Source organism: Pocillopora verrucosa, chromosome 8 (assembly GCF_036669915.1).
Source record: "Pocillopora verrucosa isolate sample1 chromosome 8, ASM3666991v2, whole genome shotgun sequence".
NCBI lineage: Eukaryota > Metazoa > Cnidaria > Anthozoa > Scleractinia > Pocilloporidae > Pocillopora > Pocillopora verrucosa.
The window spans coordinates 13,641,570-13,659,226 of NC_089319.1; the positions used below are offsets into that span (position 1 = coordinate 13,641,570).

Here is a 17,657-nt window from a genome sequence, read left to right on the forward strand (position 1 = left end):
TTTTATAATGTTAATTCCAAAACCATCTAGGCCTGTAGCTTTGTTTCCCCCTATACGCTTTATATTCTCTTCTACTTGTCTAGTGGTCGTGAGAGGGATATTAAATTTCGTAGGATCATCAATGCCGGCTTTGATAAAGTCTGAAAGTCTCGCATCTATGTCTGCTTGAATCTTTTCGTCCACTGGAGCAGCAGAATTTACAGAAAGCTGTGCGTTGGTGAAATGATTGTTGAAGGCATTTACTGAGGAAAGTGGTCTGTTATTTGTTGGCCATCCATTTCGATGTAGGAAGGTGACCAAGGAATCAGCTGTGTTGGTGCTGCTTTTTTTTTTAGTGTTTTCTAAAGTTTTTTGGGTTGTTCATGTTTTTCATAATTACGTTTCTCATGTGACTTAGCATTAGCGATCATTTTAACAGCTCGGACTGCTTATACGTAACGCTCGCAAGGATATTTGTTCTGCCAGTTTATCTCTGGCTCGAAGGCTCCATGATAGTGCCATTCACCCAAGGTGGCAACTTTTTCCTTTTCACTCTTTTCTCAACAATAGGTGTGTGTTGGGTCAATTCCCATATGTCCAGCTTGTCATCAACATTTTCGAATATATCGAGCAGCGACCAAGGAGCATTGTTTAGATCGTAAACAGATCTATCTTTGTCAAGATTCTTGAAGCTCTGGTATTTAACGGTGTCATTATGCGATTTGGGTGACTTGGGGACGCGAGCCTTATGTACGAAGCAGATCGGATAATGGTCACTTAGTCCATCTATCGGGACAAGGGTTTCGATGATTCGTTCAGGATGCGTAACAAAGACATGATCTAGCAGCGCAGCCGAACACCGAGTAACCCTTGTGGGAGTCCCGGAATATTTTAGATAGCCCACAGGACCCATTTTTGTTTGACGTTGGGTTGTAGGATGACTCGTCTAGTATTCTTTCGGTATGTGTCCGTCTTATATAAACTATAGTCTGTAGTGAGTTGCCATCACGGCTAATCAGGCAGTCCAGAAAAGGTAGTTTCCTTTTTTCTTCGACTTCTCTGGCTAACTGGATATGGGTGTTTTGTTCGTTCAGTCGGAGTTGGTGTATGCGTCGTTTGTATGTAACCTTTTAAATGGATACGCCTTCAATTTTAAATTTAGTTGGCAAAAGAGACAACACTTTTCACAAGAAGCCAAAATATCTTAGGGAAGGTTCAAGCCTAAATAGAAGAAAATAAAATTTTTACTTTATTCTTGCTAAGAGCAAAATAAAAAATTGCTGTCAGAAGTGGGATTCGAACCCACGCCTACAAGAGTAGACTGCGACCTGAACGCAGCGCCTTAGACCGCTCGGCCATCCTGACCGCCATGCCTTTAACTCGGCAATTAAAAATATTTAAATCTTTTAAAATAAATTACTGCACTGCAATTCAAACTGTCAGCGGTTGTTTTACAGGATTCAAAATGGAGAATCGGCTCTGAAACGATTAGTTTTGTAAGTATTATAGCGAGATGGACCAGTTATTACTGGACGCAAAACGCTTAGCATGTCGTCTTCGTGAGCATAATGGCTCAGCGGATGCACTCATTAGTCAAGCAAATGGTCTTCACTGTAAATTGGATGCAATGAAGCAGGTAGAATTGTCAAATTGAACTTTCCATATCATTATCTAGCAAAACAAATTAAGAACTTGTAGTCATCAAGCTGCAATGTAAATTAGCCCTAACAGTTATATACGTTGTGGTTACTTTTAGTTAGTCTTGCAGAAGGTAAACAGTAACTAAGCTATGACAAATTTCGCCTTAAAATTCGAGACCTTCGCTACGATTCACCACAAACTATAGCATTAGTTATTGAGGGGGTTAAGGAGCAGTTCGGTTACAATGAGTTAGTTTTCACAACCGCCAAATTTGGTGGACATTCACCCAGAACATTTTAAAAAATATTTTGGTCGTAATAAGTAAGCATTGCTACATGTATATTCTAGTCGGTGATCATCTCAGTGAGAAACACCACAAAAGAAGTCATCGAAAATAAGTCCTGAATATCAATTCAGGTTTAAATTCTTTTTAAATCTAGGATCTTACCTTGTTCATAGCTGGTTTACCTTAGTTTGGTTGCTCATTGTGTAGGCTGATGAGTGTTCCATTTTGTGTTTCAGTACCATGACTTGGTCAGTGATCTAAATGAAGTGGCAAATCGCAGGCCACGCAGCACACTTATCTTGGGCAGTCAAGAAGAAAATGCCCGTATAAGGGAATTGCAACAAGAAAATATCGAGCTTCAGACATCAGTAGCAGAATATCAGTCAGCTTTGGAGCTTATCATGGCAAAGTACAGGGATCAGGTTAGTGTCTTAAACAGCATTTCCTTTTGTAGATTGGGGGACCTCAGATGGTTTTCCCAAAGCCTCTAATTACACTTTTTGAAGCCTAGGTGAGTGATGTGAAAGGTAGACAGTACTCTTGGAGTACAGTGTATCGATAAAGACACTATTGGCTATTGTATCCCAAACATATGTCATTTCATATGTGCAAACTCTACAAGATTATACCCGAGTCTCTCAGTCTCAGGAGCAGAGTGACTGTGCCAAGTTCTAATACAATCAGCCAAGTCCCTTTGTTAAAATCAACTTTGAATATCCTTCCTTTGAAAAAAGGAGAAATCATTGAACCTTGTTGTATACCCCCTTTAGGCATTTGAACTATTGAGTAATGGTTAAATCAAATTCCTGGCTCCCAGGCCAAAATTTGCTTTCAAATGCATGCTTCATGCCAGGTTTCATTACTTGTTGAGTTGGCTATCTTCGAGTTCGCTATATGTTTGCTACTAACATGCCAAATTTGCAGCCTCTGATAATTCAGTTTTAATTTCTCTTTAACCATAAACCACAAGCAATATCTGTAATTTATACTCCCAACAACCATTTTTTTAGTAGCCAGGTCAGTTAAACTGATCATATGCAAATTGCCTTTTAGTTTGCTCTCAACCATCTTGTTAATATTCAGGAATGTTGTAAGGTTGCATTTTGCAAGTAAACCTCATTGTAGGGTGGAATATGTATTGGCAAAGTCAACAAAACTGTCAGCTCTTTTATCAGAAATGTCCCACAGTAAAAAGACGTCATCAAGAAATCTATTCCAGACCAAAGGTTAGAGGGGCTAGCAATTAACGGTCATTTTTCTAGGTCTACCATAAAATGGCAGAGAAGGCAACTGGTGTCTTATTTCCCACAGCAACACCAAGTGTTTGTATGAAGAATCTTTCATTGAACTTGAAAGAATTTGCTTTGAGTATGAGCAGCAAAAGTTCCCATAAATCATTTGTGGGAATTGGTAAATTATGCTTATAGTGATCTTCGTATTATGGCAAATATAGTCAATCCCTTCTGTCTGAGGGATGTTTGTGTAGAGGGAGCTCACATCCAGAGTGGCGTGTTTCCAATAAAGGGGATGAAATCGGTAGTGCCTTTTAGATATGGCTCCTGTTTTTGTATGATTGGTTGTAATAGAGAGTCAATGAGGTTTCATTATTTCTTTAAGTTAAGAAGGATTTAGGATTTTATATGATAATAATTGTAATCAAAGTAAGATTTTAGGTGATAATCAATGTTGCATAACAAGCTTTTCAAGTGCTGTGTGTAGTAGCCTAGATTTGGTACCCCTAGATTCAATTTGTTTACATTACTCTGAGTAGAAATCTTTTAAGTGTGCATATAGACTCTGAAATATATAGTTTAATAAAATAAAGAAAGTACTGTAAAATTAATAATTTTGACTATTCTTTACTGGTTTTGTGCTTTCTCTCTCTTGTTAATGCTACTGTTCCATCGTGAGCAATGCTTGGGCCTGATGATAACCATGATAATATGCTTTATCAATAAAGGGCAAAATTACTGAGCGCTGATTGGTTGAGAGAGAGGGCATTTTTTCTTAATCGAGGGCATTTTTAGTAATCAAGAGAGGGCATGATTACCTGTTAATGATTGGCTAATCCGTTGCATAATTTTGCCCTTTATTGATAAACAAGTAATCCCATGAGACCTCGTACTATTAAGGATTAATTGCACTTGAGTTTTCAAAATTTTCCAAATTGCCCTCGTCGCTTTGCAACTCGGGCAATTTTGGAAAATTTTGAAAACTCTCGTGCAATTAATCCTTAATAGTACTTGGCCTCATGTGATTACCTATACAAAACGTGGCACCCATTTCAGCTTGAGTAAGGCAGATTTCTTTAAATCGAGATGTTGATTCTAAAAGATCATGGAAGTAGAATGATAGAATGGTAGGATGAACTAAGTAGCGAATTTGGCATGTAAGTAGTGAACATGTAGCAAACTCGAACATAGCGTACTTGACAAGTAGCAAAACTGGCTGTTACCAAATGCCCCACTAATTTTATAGAACTTAGCTAAGTCAAAGCAGGCAATCTGAAGTAGGCAAGATGGGCCCATTTTGCCGGCTCAGGTAGCCTATCAGAACACTGGATGGATTTCATATTGCCTACAAGCACTACCAGCAATGTAAGAAACAAAGATATGTTGATGTTGAAGTTTATTTTATCATTTATTATATCTCCATTTTCCTCAATTTTCATTATAATTGTGCATTAATATTTATGATGAAAGAAAACCACATGAAGTTTTTGTTTATTTTGCCCAAAGGTTTCTCAACTTATCAAAGCAAATAGACTTGATGCCAGTTGCATGAAACTGAACAATTACAAGGTAGTGTACAATATACCTTTCCATTTAAGGGGTGTAAAAGGGTCAAATATTAACTTTTTGAAGGGTGGATGACAAGTGATGAACAAAGGCTTTTTTTCAGCTTCAAGATGGAACAGTTTGGTTCACCGGAGTTTTTCTTAACTATTCAGGGAAGGTGGAAAAAGTGAGATTTCACATATTTCTCTGAGCTTCAAATATGTTCCAGTCATGAACAATTATTAGAACAAGTATTAGCATTTCATCCAATCCCAAGATACTTAGTCATCTCATTCTTCAATTTGCTTCTAGCCTCAACTCTAGACCATACACTATTTAGCTTGACAATTGGGCACAACAAGTTAGTGATCCAGCACTTTTTGCTAGCATTCCTGGATGATCTATTTTCATAGTTGTATTTTACTGTTATTTGAGCATATGTATTTGTCTTTCTCTTTCAGGAATTACAGGCCAAGACAGAGCAAATATGTGAAATGGCTGCTGTTATGGCACAAGCAATCTACATAGATGATGAAGCTATTCAACAGGAGCAAGAAAAAATGGCTTCTATTGAGTCAGAAAACAGAGGCCTGAGAGAATTGTTAAAGATTAGTGGAATACCATATCCTGAAACAACGGGAAATGAAGAGAAAGCTTTGCCTGATGGCCAGCCAGACGGTCAGGAAACTTCTGCAGATTGATTTATTTTTTATTGTATTGTTGGCTGTGATCTAGGCTTTCAGGTGTTGTAAAAACATATTTAGATTTCCCTTGATTGAAAATACAGATGCACATGTAATATGCAGACTGTGAAAATACAATGAAAGAAATTCAGTAATGGAGTGAAATCTTAGTCTCATGGAGAAGGTAATCATGGAAAAAACTTATTTTTTTCATTTTCTTATGTGATATTATTCCAAAGGTTGAATAATTATTCCCACAATTTATCTCATATACAGGAATATTCCACATAATTTGAGTATATTAAAGAAGACTTTAAAGAACAGAATTAGTGTATTTTAGTCCCATCCCAGGTCAGTGTCTTGGTTCTGACCTCTTCATAGGCCATGGTAACTAGAAAAGTACTGTTTTTTGAGCTGGGGTTAAACTTTGCACCAGGGTTTTAGCGCAGACATTTCCAGAGGAGACAGGCTTTGCACCAAACGTTATGTTGAGCCGGGCAGATTGTTTCACGTACCCGAAGTGAACTAAACTAAAGCGGATCGAATGAGAGAAGTTTTTAGAACATGTTAAATTCGAATGCTGTTATCCAGGATGACATACGGTCCCGAACCGAGCAAGCAGCAACCCGATTAAATCAATTGTGAGTAACGAAAGAAGTCGATAAGAACAGTAAGTCGTCCAAATTAGCATAATTCAGCTCGGCTTACCCCCGACAAACGACCGGTATATGCAATCACCAAGCACCTGATGACAAATTAAGGGATGTATGGCTAGCTTTAGGTCTGCCTACTTACCATTGCCTGTCTTAGGATGATGTCTGGCGTCAATCACTTAAAGAAACTGGATGAAAAGTGGTCGAGATCACTTCAGTGATCCATCATGGACCACGAGAACTAATCATGTCGATGGCGCTCGTTGATCAAAAATTACCTGATCGTCTGTAAGGTGCCTCTTCCATCAAATCATGAATTCGCGTTCATCAAAGTAAAGACGATGTTTTGACGTAGTTTTTATTTCATGGATTAGGTGTAAATGAAAAGAGATGTAAGAAATTTAAAACCATGGTAATTATTTCCTCTCTCGGCGGCCAAAACACTAATTTGAAACGAAAATGGATATAAGATATAATTACAAGCCAAATAATAATTTTCTCTACGACTGGCCTTTAGGTGATTGTGGAACAGTTTAACTTTAACTAACAGCCAGACCAAGTGGTTTGTTAAGTTCATTGTGTTCTAATGAGAACTACTTAACTGTGAACTGTGATTTACTATTCCTTTAAATTCAATCATTCTTTAAAATTGACTCGTGTCTTTACTCCGAATCGCGCCCCCTCCATCCCCCTCCACCTCAATCAGCGACGATAGCATTCAGTCTAGTTTGCCTCAAAACTCATGTACGAATGAGATGAGGTGGTTGAAGTCCAGGGCGCTCCATTAAAGAATCAGTGTAACCGGCTGACATGTAAGCTGGGTAAAAGAATGATCTCGTCGCCATGCAGAAAACTAGTTTTTCCGGTCTCAACAACATTACTGAGACAGTTACATCAGCGTGAGTCATTATCAAATGGCAGGCTAATAGCTAATAGCTCCTAAACAACACGATCTCATGAAGTTATTGCTTCATTTCTGGCACAGTTTTCGAAGTTCCGTCACAGAGTCTTAATTATTTTCCAAATCTATTCTCGAAATTTTCTTGTATTGGAGAGTGAACGAAGCCACGAAAATCATGCAAGCCATTCAATATTGGCTGAGTCGCCCTTTTCGTTGTTTAGTTGATGGCTCAAGTTAAAGAATGAATCAGTAATCGTGTCAATCTCACTCACCAAGATCAATTAGGGAAAGTGTGACCTTAGCATTCATAAATACCCGCCCACTTTATTTGAACATCTGAACAGCGATATACAGTGACACTTCATACTAAATAAACTAAAGCCTTTTAGCTGCGTTCGTAGGTAAATCAGTCAGTAAAAAGGTCTAACCATTCTGTTGTTCTTAGCCGGCTGAAGATGTATCGCATTTTCCTAATTTCTATCGCACTGCTGATGCCTTGGTGGACTCCAGCCTGGGGCATATCACTTTCCCCTGCAAACTGGACACAAGAAGAGTATGATCGCCTGGAAAGAATGTCGCTCAACCGCTATGAGCGACCGAAGCCATTGGCAGTTAGTGAGGGTAGAGGGATTGTGGCTGGGACAACTGAACCTTTCGCCGTGCACTCGGGAATGGACGCGCTCAGGAAGGGTGGGAATGCTATGGATGCTTGTTTGGCAACTGCCCTTGCAGGTATAATAAACGCTTCATGAAAATCCTGGTGGACTTGGTGGGGCATCTTAGGCGAAGAGCCCTCGGGTGAGGAGCTCAATTCAGCCCTCACGTGATTGAGGTTTGACGGAAAAAATCACTTCATTGGCATGAATAACCTTTTCCACAGCATTGCAGGCTTTTTTCATTTAGTGCAGAATTGCGGCAGCTGATAAAATAACTTAGTAGTTAAAGAATTAGCATAAATTATGAAAAACACTCATCACGCTTGTTAAGTTATGACCGTGACATCAACAGCTTCATCGCAAATTTCTTATTACTCTTTGTGTTTTGACTCTGTTTATCTGCGCACTGACCTAATACGCAATTAGACCAAATTATTTCAAGGCAATGTTAGGACACTGCTGTAGTCGCCCATGTTGTTAATCAAAAAAAATAAAATAAGGAAGAACGAATGACTTTACGATTGATGGAAATACTCAGGTCACAGTTCGGGACGTTTATGAGATATCCTTACTTATAAACTACGTTTTGCTTTCCCAGAGGTCACGCTGGCGACTGGTTCGTATGTTTCATATGCTGGTGTCACGCAAATTCTCTATTACGAGAAGTCATCTAATAAGGTGTACAGTATCAATGGCGGCTGGAATACCCCACTGAAAGGAGACCCGTCCCAGATCCCCAAAGTTCACACTTCAGAAGCCAATGGTGCGTCTGTTCTCGTCCCAGGTTTCATTGCGGGTGTAGCTGACGCTGCAGCCAAATTTGCAAAGTTCCCTCTCAGTACTTTGTTCGAGCCCGCGTTGTATTTCGCTGAAAACGGATTTAAGCTGTCCACTGGGATGGCTTCCGCCATCAAAATATACTACAACGACATTACATTGTTGCGAACAAGTGAAGGTATGAAGTGGTATCTGTAAGCTCTACTTAGGATATCGAAAGGCGCGGAGATTAATATACCTCTCAGCTCTAAATGCTTGAGAGCGAGGAGGTCTTTGTAAAGACATTTGTGCAAGTTTAAAGTAATGGAAGTGAGAAACTGAGTGAGTGTAAATAGTCTTAGTTTGAATGAATAAAGCTGCGTGGTATGGAGTTTTGGAAATCTAAAAATGTGGAAGTATGTAATGAGGAAGTGCGAAAGTTTAGAGGGTTTGAAGTTTGGAAGGGAGTCTGGAAAGTGGGTAATATTAACGGTGAGGTTTCGGAAATGTGGGAGTAAAAGTGTGGAGGTCTGGAAGAATGGGTCCATCCAACTCATGTATTAAACTTTCTTAGAGATAACGTTGAATTTATCAGGTAGAAAATACCGTAAAAAATACTGATGCAAACGATCGACTGAAAAATGCGCAGCTGACATAGAGATGAAATACTGTTAGAAAGGTAAAACAGAACTCAACAAAAATTAACAGAAAGATAGATAGATTTAACAGAAGGGCACAATAAAACCTACGACAAAGATGAAAAAGAAGTAAACATCCTCAATAATTGAATTCCTTTAGGTGAAAAGATTTTTACCAATCCTGAGACTGGGAAGCCATACGCCTCTAACGAACTTTTCAAACAACCAGAAGTAGCCGAATTTATACGAAGTGTGTCTGAGAATCCAAAGGAGTTCTTCTACAATGGAACGTGGGCCGAGCAGATGACGTCTCTGATTAAAGAGGCTAAGGGATTTATTGCCCTAAATGATATGCACCGCTATCAAACGCAATGGGAAGAGCCCTTCAATACGTCGTATCACGAATACAATGTGTGTACGTCTGGAAATGACTGGGGCGGAATTGAACTAATTGAAAAGCTGAATCTAATGGAAATGGCAGAAATCGGCCAGAAACCTGGGTCCAGTTACATTACAAATGCGACCGAATTTTTCCGACTCGCCTCGATCTCTCGCTTTAGTTTCTTTGTTTCTGCTTTCTTGCATTCAAACCCTTCTGGCTTATCGATCTTGAAAAAGAACTTTGACCTTGATTTCTCCAATCGCCTCTCGAAAGGGTCTGCGGAAGCCATTTGGGAGAGGATCGGTTCTCCTGAAAAGATGAGAGACGTCAATACCATAATTAAAAGACTGCTTGGTGGAGAGGAGAACATAAGAGACTTTATACATGGCTCAGATTCTATAGTCGCAGCCGACAAGGATGGCAATGTTTGTTCCATGATTCACACTATCAACAGTGAAATGTGGGGAACAGGTCTTTTTGTGCAGGGAATTGCTTTACCGCATTCAGCTGCGATATTTAAGTCCTTCGTCAAGCAGACAACTCCCGGGGGAAGGCTTCCAGCGGGCCTTCAACCTGCTATAGCATTCAAGGGTGGCGAGGCAACCGGAAGCCAGCGGCCAGTCATGGCACTGTCGGTTGTGGGAGAATCGTATCCCGTTGTGGTTCCACAGTACTTTACCAACCTCTTGGATAGCGGTATGAATCCTAAAGAAGCCATGGAGTCCCCTACTTTTCTTTTGCCGAGCTTCTCAGATTTTTTCCAGGCGGTTCCTATAGAAGAGTTCTCAGTTGCTAACAACGTGTTACAGGAAGTACGTAAGATGGGACAAAACGTGACCGAGCTGGAATATATGAAGGCGTTTGGACCAATAGGATTAGGAGTGGCGCTCACGATAGATGACAATGGGGTCATGTTTGGGTGCACTCACCCCCTGAGGAGAGGATTGTCAGAGGGCGTTTAAACTCGAATAAAGTCTTTTTCTCCTATAGACTAACACTGCAGTTAAGAAACATTTTGTGTGTGACTTTACGCCGAGATAAAACGAGGAGTCTAGACAAGAAGGGTGAACTAATTTGAGTTGAAAGGGTATCAGAGTGGCTCTTAAGTACTAATTCAAGCTGAAACACGATGAAAGAGTCCGTGGCAGTCTGTTTCAGCGCATTACTTTGCCGCGACCGGCAACAGTTATTAGTTTTTGCCTCCCTACCCATCGACTGTTTTTCTCGTTTATTCAGGAATGTAGGTGATAATTTCAAAAAATAAAAATTTCAGGATAACACATATGATTAAAAAGAGATAAAATATGACACGACTGAGATCATCTCCGCAAGAATGATATCGCAATTTTTGTATGGTCTCAAAATAAAAGTATATCCGACAGTCAACGGTTAAAAATAAGCTTTTGGGGGGTAGACAGTTAAATTTCTCTGACCATCATTGTCTGAAAAAAAAATCACCTTAAGAGGTCGCTCAAGAAGGTCCCAGAACTGCGACACAGATCGCCGACAACGTCGTGGACTCTGAGCTGATATCATCGACAACAATCACGTTCATGTTTGTGGGCCTTCTCTAAGACTAGTACACTTTTTCTTTGAGATAAACTTTATTGTTATAATAACATCTAGTTTGTCAGGAAAGCTCGACTAGATAAATCAGAAAAAAACATGTTTCTTTTGAAAATCGAGATCCTCTCGTCGTAATGGCAAAGAACATCTGACAAAGAGATTTCATGCTGCCATTTCAGTCAGATATCAAAAAGGAAAAAATGGATTTGCTTTGAATCTTGCATTGTAAAATTGCCAGCCGCACGCTCAATGTTTCGATTTCAGCCGTAAGTTTTCGGCACTTTACGGAATGCGAGTCTTGCGAGGAGAAACAGCACAGCTATTATCCTCTTATAAAATTCAACATCAGTCTCTGTTTTGAAGACGATGAAAATCTTTACAGCTCGAGATTAGCCCTAAAAAGAATGCTATGCGCAACTATTTTCGATACAGATCCATGTATCAACTTTTCAATTTAGATATACACTTAAAAACACAACGTTTAATTGGCCTTAATCAGGTGAGTTGTTCTGTTCCATATTCTAGAACTGAGCTGTAAAAATAGCTACAAATAGAAGCAAAACAGTAACAGCAATATTGAATTGTGACCAAGAAGCAGCACTCTCGACAATGACTTCCTTTAGCACCTTGCCAACGTTCACACTTGGATCAATCAGCACGTGTCTCTTAAACTTCGGGATGCGAAACACGAATTTCTTCTCATTGTCATCTGACTCAAATTTGGGAAATCCTTGTGGCATAGCAGTGTACTCATCATCGTCAATTATGACCTTAGAAAAGGGAAGACAGATTAGAAATCGATTTAAAAGAAATTAATAACTGAGTAATTGTTATTCTTATCTAAGCTTATATAAGCTTATAATATGAAGACGCCTAAGACTTACTACAAGGAAATTGTTAATAATTACTCTTATATCACTTTTTTTTTTGGCTTAACATTCCGAAAATGGTGAGCGCTCATAAAACATTAGAGTATAAGTCCTGTCGGATGCAAGAAAGAAGTATATTCAGTTGATCGTTTTATTATCCGGAATATCTACGCCTCCAATGACATCACATCGAATTAGGCATAGAAGGAAATGTTTTCTCACTGAGGCAATAAATTGACTGGGGTGTGAATTTCTTTACCAACTTAAGTTAAACTTAAGTTAATTTGAAATAAATCGATTCGTGATTTATATTGTTCTTAGTCGTCGAGGGGAAAAGAAAGCTTGCAATTAACGGCAAAGTTGAAACGTAAATCGCTTGGTGAAGCCTACACTTCGAGGCGAAATGTGATCACTTGAGTCGGTCTCACCCGTCAACTAAGATCATATGTTGATACTAACTTAGCCCCCTTCCCCAAACCAATGTTATATTATCACAGGAATCAAAGCTCGTCGGCATAGGGGGAAAGGGAGTAAAAAAGAGGGTATTAGCGATAAAATTGGTTGGCTATCTCAGAATATTGCCATTTCGTTGATTAGGTGTCAACAATTTTGCTACTAATTGTAGTTCAAAATTTCTCATGTCAGAAAAAATCAGCCAAGATGCATGAGTCGTTTTAATCTCTTGAAATACATTTATGTCTAAGTTCGCTTGACCTACCCCTTTATTTAGCAGCATTTCCGAGTCTCCACCAACGTCGTATATGATAGGGCAGTCATCATCGTCATCGTCATCTTCATCTTCATCCTTATCATCGTCATCGTCATCATCATCGTCATCTTTAGAGTTGCAGATTTTTTTTTTGCGGTCATCCTCGTCCACCTCTTTCGGAGATCCCTTGCTCTTTATTTTAAGGCTAACATCGAGATATTTTCCTACTTTGCCCTCACTGCAGTCTCCAAGTGAATCGTCTTTATCACAGAAATCCCAGTTACTGATCTGTTTATATTAGACACATATGAGCAATTTATCATAACCACTTCATTTTTTTATCATTTTCTTTTTCACTGATACTCGTTGAAGGAATACATATCTCTCTAGGAAGTTATTATAGCTAAACGGATACACGCACATACACACACCCTAACACAACGACTGAAATCACAAGCTGGGGATGATATGTAAAAGCAATAGATCCACTTGAAGCTGGAAATAATTACGATAGAGGTTTAAACTTCCATTGCTTATCAAATTTGTTTCAGATCTTAGTCTTACCATCTCTAGCTCTATGGTTTCTCCTGCACTGATAAATTACAGATTTTCCTACCGTAAAACAATAGTTCAGAAAATTTAAATTATAGAAATGGTAAAAAATGGCCACGTTGATAGAACCATAAGTTTTATTATAACAGAAATCATACGCAGCTCTGTTGGCTGCATTTACTCACCTTAATATTGAACTTGACAGTTCCACTTTGTACGGCAAAAGTCTCATTACCAAATTTGACACTCCCAGGTTCATGAAACAAGTACACTATGATTTCAAGTGAAGCCTTTTGATCATCAAAATAAGTTGACAAGTTCACAGTAGTGACGCGGATTCCATTGAGCGTAGACTTCTTATTTACTTTCCCAAAAGTGAACTTCACATCATCAAAGGAATCCACGGAATGTTTGTCATCGACATCATTGTCATCTGCATCTTTTTCTTCGATTTCATCGAGTTCAAAAGTTAACAAGCTTTCGTTGTTGTCGTTAAAATCCTCGTCATCGTCATCATCATCATCATCGTCATCATCTTCATCATCTTTATCATCGTCTGTGTCATCTTTACCGTCGGACCCGTCCTTATCATCTCGACTATCTTTGCCGTCTCTATTATCTTTGTCGTCCTTGCTGTCCGAGTCATCCTTGTCGTCTTTGTCTGTGCCATCTCTGTCGTCTTTGTCATCATTATCCTTGTCATCTTTATCATCATCGTCGTCTTTTTCATTTCGTACAACCATTATTTTTCCTGACCGACCAAGTATTCTGGCCGACACGTTACTGCCACGAATTGTTATCTTTTCATCATTATCGTCATGTTTGTTCCCTCCTTCGTCAGCAAAACACACGATCAGGAACAAAGCTGTGGAGAATGAAAGGTTTCCACCGCCAAAAATATTTTAGAAGACAATGATAAGCAAAGTAATTATTACAGTTGGAGGTACACTGAACAGCAACCCTCCATCAGACATATCTGAAGTTTAATTAAACCTTGAAAAAAAAAGGTTCCTTGAAATAAGGCTATATGCAAATGAAACACCTACCTAGTTTTGCAAACTTAACCCATTAAGTCTCATTTGTATGACGTGTGTAATGTGAACAAAGCTTGCTGTCGTATGCAAATTAGTATTTGATCTTGTCCGAAAGGCGAAACTGAAATACGCGCAGTACGTCATCCGCGTGCGATGACATTCCTAAGAATCTTTTCAAAACTCAGAATATGTTAGCGACTATGCACGCGTTAAGTTCCTGTCTATTTTCCATCCTCTGGCCTTGCATCACCTGATAATGTATCGACTGAAGACTCATATGAATTGCTATCCTTCTAAGTCTGTCAATATTTTCTATTTCTCTGAGTCTTTGATTGCCGCAAATTATACGAAGCCGAGAGGAAAATACGACTTAATGACGGAAATATGATATTCTAATTCATAAAAGTCGACCATATTTCGACTGGCGAAATGTTAAAGTCCTTCAAAGGTTACCACGGGAACTCTTATGATCAGAGCCCAGTAACTCATGTAATCCTGGGAAAAGTAATTGTTGTCACGAAACGAACAGTAAATACATGTACCCCTTAAAACTGTGTTGACGTTGAGACCTCAGAAATGGATACCAAGACAGACGATGTCATCACTGTCTGTGAAGTAAGGCATATTTTAAGCAGATGATGATATCGTTTCAGTCCTCCTAGCCTTAGATTAAGATATTACTAAATCTGTTTATAATAAAATGTTGGCCACAAGAGGTAAGTCAAATGACTCCTAATATTGATCATTAAGGACTTAAAACGTCAGCGTTGATAAAGGCCACAACAGGAGCAAAATATGTTCAGTGTTTTCTTCGAGGATAAAGCCTGAATGCCTGATTTATTCAAAATATCATTTAATGTCATTAAAGAAATCAGCAATAGATACCAATTAGCGACGGGTGTAACTGCGAAAAACTTAGAAGTATATATACAGATCATTAAAGCTAAAAGACATTAGGAATTGAAATCACTTTAAATAAGTGAGAAAAAAAAACCAACTGTTTGAAACAGCAGGACATTTGCCACGAAGCAGCAACTTTACAATCATTGAGGTAGACCTGAGCCAACAACAACAAAATTAAAGAGAAAAAATTACTAAATTGGGAAAATCAAACCGTGATTGAAAAGTGTTGTTACTGAATTACAATTATCTTCTATTTCTGGACCGAATCACTTTATCCGCGTCACATTGATGACTTTGAAATAGCAGGGAGGTCTAGCACGATCTTTACAGCAAACGGCAAACATGAACTTCTCACCGTCTACTTTCAGCCGTGTGTAAACTTAAGTGAGACAATTTCAATCAATTATGTGACAGTTGGTATCTCGAGTCCAGTTTTACTGTTTAAGTAAACGTCGTCAGTTGTTAACTTCGCTAAACAAGTGGCGATTTGACGTTGAAATGTAATCATTGTCCTTGAATACAAGAGTTCTCTACCCCAGCTACTGAAGTAGTTTATAAAACAAAAAGGATACCCTTCGAAAAAGACTCTTAGATCAGTGTGCGTATGTGTACTGCATGGTCCTGAGACTGTCATAGTTCACTTACCAAAGGAGAGAAGAAGAAACCCGCTGCGAAAACGCTGAGTGAAGATCATTATTGTCCTACGATGTGAGTTCATGAAGTGACGGAGCTACTGGTACACACCTTATATAGCACCAGATAGAAATAATTAATTACGTTTGATAATACACAATTAGAACCGATATTAGACTATATGTGATCTTTTTTAGGCTTAACAGTATTAATTTGTTCGATGTATTTATGAATCGAAGTTTGTTGTTTGCGTCGCTAAGCAATTTCAAGAGAAAAACTTCCTCCCTATTGTGGTTATTTCGACCCCCAATTTAAAAATTCATTCCATGCAACATATTCTCTCGAATATTACCTTTACTCTCAATGACTTTTGTTGAGATAAAAACTGACTTTCCAGAAATAAGCTTAAACATGACTTGATCGGTTGTGTAAAGAATGCAATTCATTATAACTTGAGCAAAAAAGTATTTCTGTGTATGGTTAATTCATTGTAGTTTACTGCTGTTGTTTTTTTTAGGTATTTTTTGCCCATTTTGTGCAATGACAATTTTGATGAACAACAAAAGGTTGCCAAGGGTCTGTTTGGCTCATGTAATCGGACGAAAACACCACGATTAAAATCCTTTTCTCGCGTAGATAAATTCAGGAATTTTTTTTATTTACGTAAACGAGGGAATAAACGTAAAGTGTTCTATAAGAGCGGTGAAAGTGGTACAGATCCTTATCAAAGAAAATTCAATTACGTTCAACCCAGACTTTCTCTCAATCGCATGACAAAAAGTACAGTGATACTGTTCGTGTTTTCACAAAGCCGATATACATGCTTCCTGAGTAAGGACCCACGGTTAGTCACAGTCAAGAGAGGCTAATCCTCTCTTGGCACAGTTTATCGGGAAAAGGGGAAAATAGGAAACAAGCTTTTCCTGTGATGTTTTTAACTCTAAGGATAACTGAAATTTTCATTTTACAACCAGGTTAATGTTATTTAGAATTATCAAACGTTTCGTTATGAAAGATGTTTAGGTTGTCATAGTTATTCTCACAAGACTAACACAGCGTGATAATTTTAAGAGGCATTGTTAACATCAGTCGTAAAGTAAGGGCAGAGATACTAAGGACACTATGGCTGGGAGAAAAAATGAGTTGATGACCGCGGGGTTCATATGGATATGAGTTGCTCAGCTCATGGTTTCGTAATTAGCATGGCTCCATTGCTCAAATTACTGAGGATCCACTTTAAAAAAAGATTACATCGTGGTAGTGAGTGACTGAGTTTGTTCCCAGATTAAATTTGTTCTAATTTTAAGATTAATGGCGATGTTTTATTCAGTTTCCTTTTAAGGCTGCCAGTATATTGAGTACTCAATCGCTTTACACTTATTTTCTCTTCACAGGTGGTTTGCATGGCCTCGGACGAGTAAAAAATCAAAGCTGTTTTCTCTCGGGTTGCTACAGTGACATTTGATTTGTATTCGCTAAGTTATCATGCTAGTTGTCAGGTTTTCGACGAATTATCAGGAAGTACAACCCTGTACAACCTTTGAAATAAGTAAATAATTTTGCATTATCAGCAAAATCATAAGAAAGACTGAAATGCAGTATTCTTGTGATGAGTGTTTCAAAAAGATCGTTTCACGGCGAGTCTGCTATACGTCTATCGATATGGGGCAAATATCAAAAAAGGTTTAAAAATTTCAGGACAGCTTGTACTTCGGCCCTTTTTGGAAAAAACAGTACCCAGAATTTCAAATATAGTGTTGTCAGTTATTTCTATTCATCCCAATATTAACAATCCGTTCCACTATTTTTCTTCCGTTTCCATTGAGTCCACGTTGTTGTCAAACTGACTGTAAATAAGGCACTGAGCTGCCAGGATAGAATAATAAACCAATTATATTCTTATGTTGTAACAACTGAGTATATTAAAATCAGTCCATTGTCATAGAAGAAGAGTCGAAGTTGTTATACTGGCTGGGTGTGATAAAAATATCTATCCACAGTAATATTTTACTCCTCTATTAGTTTCCTCTCGAAGCTGA

General features: G+C 38.5%; 3 protein-coding genes and 1 non-coding gene across 5 annotated transcripts; 2 read left to right on the plus strand and 2 right to left on the minus strand.

Moving 5' to 3' along the window:
• Positions 1-1,260: 1,260 nt before the first annotated feature.
• Positions 1,261-1,344, minus strand: Trnal-cag (transfer RNA leucine (anticodon CAG)). Its single transcript has one exon. It is a non-coding gene; the product is annotated as a tRNA-Leu (tRNA).
• Positions 1,345-1,439: 95 nt separating this feature from the next.
• LOC131798607 (FGFR1 oncogene partner 2 homolog) lies at positions 1,440-5,517 on the plus strand. The gene is made up of 4 exons (XM_059116300.2): positions 1,440-1,615; positions 2,143-2,328; positions 4,645-4,707; positions 5,145-5,517. The coding sequence occupies exons 1-4, from the start codon at positions 1,493-1,495 to the stop codon at positions 5,382-5,384; spliced, it is 612 nt and encodes a 203-aa protein (XP_058972283.1). The 5' UTR covers positions 1,440-1,492; the 3' UTR covers positions 5,385-5,517.
• Positions 5,518-5,662: 145 nt separating this feature from the next.
• Positions 5,663-10,968, plus strand: LOC131798606 (glutathione hydrolase-like YwrD proenzyme). 2 transcript variants are annotated; one of them, XM_059116298.2, is made up of 4 exons: positions 5,663-6,581; positions 7,366-7,652; positions 8,175-8,531; positions 9,131-10,968. In XM_059116298.2, the coding sequence occupies exons 2-4, from the start codon at positions 7,376-7,378 to the stop codon at positions 10,312-10,314; spliced, it is 1,818 nt and encodes a 605-aa protein (XP_058972281.2). In that variant the 5' UTR covers positions 5,663-6,581; positions 7,366-7,375; the 3' UTR covers positions 10,315-10,968. The 2 variants fall into 2 exon arrangements, with proteins under 2 accessions (XP_058972281.2, XP_066027066.1); XM_066170969.1 differs by lacking the exon at positions 5,663-6,581 and having other exon boundaries at positions 6,823-7,652.
• A 22-nt stretch (positions 10,969-10,990) lies between these two features.
• Positions 10,991-15,743, minus strand: LOC131798621 (skeletal aspartic acid-rich protein 2). The gene is made up of 4 exons (XM_059116317.2): positions 15,631-15,743; positions 13,234-13,913; positions 12,506-12,784; positions 10,991-11,688 (listed from the first exon to the last, which is right to left on the minus strand). The coding sequence occupies exons 1-4, from the start codon at positions 15,701-15,703 to the stop codon at positions 11,440-11,442; spliced, it is 1,281 nt and encodes a 426-aa protein (XP_058972300.2). The 5' UTR covers positions 15,704-15,743; the 3' UTR covers positions 10,991-11,439.
• Positions 15,744-17,657: the final 1,914 nt, after the last annotated feature.

What these genes read in the sequence shown, in the direction of transcription:
- LOC131798621 (XM_059116317.2), bottom strand. Translation starts at nt 15,703, where the DNA reads ATGAACTCACATCGTAGGACAATAATGATCTTCACTCAGCGTTTTCGC. An exon ending in GTTTCTTCTTCTCTCCTTTG is followed by an intron (nt 13,914 to 15,630) that starts GTAAGTGAACTA and finishes CATTCTCCACAG; the next exon opens with CTTTGTTCCTGATCGTGTGT. An exon ending in AAATGCTGCTAAATAAAGGG is followed by an intron (nt 11,689 to 12,505) that starts GTAGGTCAAGCG and finishes CCCTTTTCTAAG; the next exon opens with GTCATAATTGACGATGATGA.
- LOC131798606 (XM_059116298.2), top strand. Translation starts at nt 7,376, where the DNA reads ATGTATCGCATTTTCCTAATTTCTATCGCACTGCTGATGCCTTGGTGG. An exon ending in TTTGGCAACTGCCCTTGCAG is followed by an intron (nt 7,653 to 8,174) that starts GTATAATAAACG and finishes TTGCTTTCCCAG; the next exon opens with AGGTCACGCTGGCGACTGGT. An exon ending in ATTGTTGCGAACAAGTGAAG is followed by an intron (nt 8,532 to 9,130) that starts GTATGAAGTGGT and finishes GAATTCCTTTAG; the next exon opens with GTGAAAAGATTTTTACCAAT.
- LOC131798607 (XM_059116300.2), top strand. Translation starts at nt 1,493, where the DNA reads ATGGACCAGTTATTACTGGACGCAAAACGCTTAGCATGTCGTCTTCGT. An exon ending in TGGCAAAGTACAGGGATCAG is followed by an intron (nt 2,329 to 4,644) that starts GTTAGTGTCTTA and finishes TTTTGCCCAAAG; the next exon opens with GTTTCTCAACTTATCAAAGC. An exon ending in TGAAACTGAACAATTACAAG is followed by an intron (nt 4,708 to 5,144) that starts GTAGTGTACAAT and finishes TTTCTCTTTCAG; the next exon opens with GAATTACAGGCCAAGACAGA.